The 3,627-nt window shown below is 38.2% G+C and overlaps 1 protein-coding gene across 1 annotated transcript; it reads left to right on the forward strand.

Annotated features, from left to right (window-relative positions):
• The first annotated feature begins 561 nt into the window (after positions 1–561).
• Positions 562–1,080, forward strand: LOC122606558. The gene has a single exon (XM_043779433.1). It carries the CDS (start codon positions 562–564, stop codon positions 1,078–1,080), a length of 519 nt encoding a protein of 172 aa, XP_043635368.1.
• Positions 1,081–3,627: the final 2,547 nt, after the last annotated feature.

A 3,627-nucleotide genomic window follows, 5' to 3' on the forward strand; every position in this document is an offset into this window, starting at 1 on the left:
AGTCTGGAATTGGCTGAAGTTTGAACACATAACTCTCTTAAGTTTAAGTTTGATTTCGATTGTACAAGTTTTGGACATCTAATCGTAATCAAGTTTGGATTCTTATTTTTTACTCATTGGTTTTTTTTAAGAACTTGAAATTTTGTTTAGGTTTTGGTTTGAAACTTGTCTGGATATTGAACTTGTGACTCTCTTGAGTTTAAGTTTGGTTTCTGTTAATCAAGTTTTTGAACTTGTAAGCTTGCATAATCTTTGGTTCTTGCATACGTTTTTCTGAACTTGTAATCTTGCTTAAATTTTGGTCTGAAATTGTTTGATCTTTGAACTTGAAAACTATTTTGAAGTTTTCGTTCAATTTCTGTAATTCAATATTTGGATCTGAAAACTTGAGCAATTTTAGGTTCATTAATCTCTAATATGGATCAAAAGTTGTTGAGTCGTTTAATAGAGATGGAACATGTTGTGGGTAAATCCACATCTCCTCTGAAACTGTTAAGGATTGAGGAATATCCATCTTGGAAAACTCAATTTCAGAACTATTTAAGATGGACGGATGTTTGAATGCTGATCTGCATTAAGGATGGCTTCAATCAAGCAACTGTAAGTTTTGCAGATGTTAAAGAAAAGGCTAAATGGACTGCTCTTTTGGATGATGACAAAAGGATGTTCGAGGCCGAACACAAGGCATATGGTTGTATTACTATGTGTTTGCCAGAGGATATTCTGCACACTTTTGAGCAAGAATCATACTCTACATCAAAGGAACATTGGGATGCCTTGGCTAATAGGTATAAAGGAGATGACGTAGTGAAGAAGGGAAAACAAGAACTTCTGAAAGCTCAGCACTTAGTTTTCAAAGCAATGAAGAATGAGACACTTGATGAGTTGGTAAATAGGGATTACCATCTCATGACGGAGATGAGAAATCATACAGTGACTCTAACGAACGCTGAAAAGAATGAGAAATTTCTGTATGCCCTACCATCACAGTGGGATTTTTATTCGGTTTTGATCAAACGTGATCCTACATATGCTCAAATGACTCTTGATACGATGATAGCGCATTTGAGGGGGTTTTGATTTGAATATTAAGAAACGTGAAACCCAAACTGATGTCATACAAAATCCGGAGATTTATCGAGCAAAGAAGCCAAATACGGTTGAACCATCTGGGTCAAGAGCAAGTGCTTTCTTTTCAAATTCTACTGAGCAAACTGAGATGTTGGGAGATGAGAATAATTATTGCTTTGTCGCTGCTTCGACGGAGAAAAATCACGGTTCATCAGATTTAGTCGGCAGTTCTCAAAGGACTCTAAAGTCTATGCCTCTAAGTGTCAAATCCGCTGAAAGTCATGTTAGTTTATTGGCTGCTTTTATGACATCCTACGAGGCATTGGTTTCTGGAAAACCGATAGACCCGGAATTGGCTGATCTAGAGTATGAGCAATTGGATCCTGATGATCTTGAAGAAATGGATCTCAAATGGCAACTGGCAATGGTTGCTCGTAGAGCTAGAAGATTTTTGGGGCGTACTGGAAGAGACTTGACAAATGGAAAAGTAAAGTTTGATAAAACTAAGGTTAAATGCTATAATTGCAATGGATTCGGTCACTTTGCTAGAGAATGTCATCGACCGAAACAAGAGGCAACCACTAGTTTCTCCAAACCAAATCAAATTACTAGAGATCAAAATTCTGGGTCCTCTACTAGATCTAAAGCTTTGGTTGCGCAAGAAAAGGCTGAGAAATTTGATTGGAGTACTTTTGTAGATGAATCGGGAAACTCAGCCAACACTTTTATGGCCGAGTTTGTTAATTATGTGACATCAGCTGAAGAAGAGGCACCTAAGTCGCCAGAGTCAGAATCCTCTTATGAAAATAAAGTTATTAAAAGTACTAGTGAAAAGAATGGTGGAGGAGAAGTCTTTAAGCTCAATATTGCTGAAGGATTAAAAATTGAAGAAGCCATTGGCTATATTGCTCGAGTTTCTGCTACAGAAGACCAAAAGGAACAACTAAGGAAGGCTATCAGTAAGTGGTATGTAGATAGTGGCTGTTCTCGGCACATGACAGGGGAAAGGGGGTTACTGTGTAAATTTGTAACAGTTAAGGGTGATCATGTGAAATTTGCCGGAGAAAACGGTGGAAGCATTACTGGGATAGGGGATGTTTCAAATGGCAAGATTACGTTGGAAAGAGTGAACTTTGTTGAGCAACTCAATCACAATTTGATGAGCGTCTCTCAAATTTGTGATAAAGGAAATGCGGTACATTTTAATGTGACTGAAGCAGTGGTACTCAAACCGGGATTTGTGATACCTGAAGATTGGATAGTTATGCGAGCACCACGGGTAAAAGACACTTACATCATGGATATGAATATTGACGATCCAGATATGCATGCTACATGTTTGTTATCTAAAGCTTCAGAGTCTGATTCCGTTCTTTGGCATCGTAGGATGGCTCTATTGCATTATCGAAAAATGAACTACATAACGAGAAATGGTTTAGTGCAAGGTGTGCCATTGAAGAATTTTGTGTCTGAGGATAAGTGTGTTTCGTGTTTGAAAGGGAAGCAACAAAGGAAGCCTCATAAATTGAAAACAGTAAATTCAATTGAATCTACATTTGAACTTTTGCATATGGATCTCTTTGGTCCTATCCATGTGAAAAGTGTTGGTGGTAAACATTACTGCTTGGTTGTGACAGATGATTTTTCTCGATACTCTTGGGTATTTTTCTTAGCTTTGAAAAGTGAGACGGTAGGCGTTTTGATCAACTTTTTCACTGAAGCTGAGAATGTGTATAATACAAGAATCAAGAGGATAAGGAGTGATAATGGCACGGAATTTAAGAATCATGCTATGGAAGTTTATTGCCTAAGTAAGGGAATTCAACATCAGTTTAGTGCTCCCTACACACCGCAACAAAATGGAGTTGCTGAAAGGAAAAATAGGACACTGATAGAGGCAGCAAGGACAATGTTGGCAGATTCGAAACTTCCTGCTATATTTTGGGGGAAGGCAGTGAATACTGCGTGTCATGTCTTAAATCGGGTTTTGACGGTTAAGCGTTTTAATAAGACTAGTTATGAACTCTTGAATAATCGTAAACCAAATTTGACAGGGTTTGAACCGCTCGACGTCCCATGTACATTGTTGAAAACTAGAGATCAACCTAAGTTTGGCGAGAAAGTAGACGAAGGTTATTTTCTTGGTTACAAGTCTGGTTTACCGATAAAGCGAGCATGGAACAAAAGAGTTCGTGAGGTTCAATGGGTTTTTGACATTGTTGTTTCAAGTTATAAACCTGAAGGTCATGATGGACACGAGGCATTATTTGATTATGATGTTGTTTTTACCCCGTTTACTGGTTCTATGTCTGTAGATGCAGGTACTACAGGAATTGATCCAGAATGTCTCTTGCAGAATGAAGATGATGGCGTTACACGAAGATCAAGCATACCGAGTTCTGTATCTGACACCTCTAAAATTTGGATATCCTCCGCCGATACATGATGAAGGTGAGGTTCCATTTGAGAATTATGGGAATTTTCGTGTACATAAGGATCATCCACTTTCCAATGTAATCGGTAGTTTGGATGGAGGAATGCAAACTCGATCAAGTC

Source organism: Erigeron canadensis, chromosome 1 (genome assembly GCF_010389155.1).
Source record: "Erigeron canadensis isolate Cc75 chromosome 1, C_canadensis_v1, whole genome shotgun sequence".
NCBI lineage: Eukaryota > Viridiplantae > Streptophyta > Magnoliopsida > Asterales > Asteraceae > Erigeron > Erigeron canadensis.

Excerpts from the sequence above, each read along its gene's own strand:
- LOC122606558 (XM_043779433.1), top strand. The coding sequence starts at position 562 with ATGCTGATCTGCATTAAGGATGGCTTCAATCAAGCAACTGTAAGTTTT.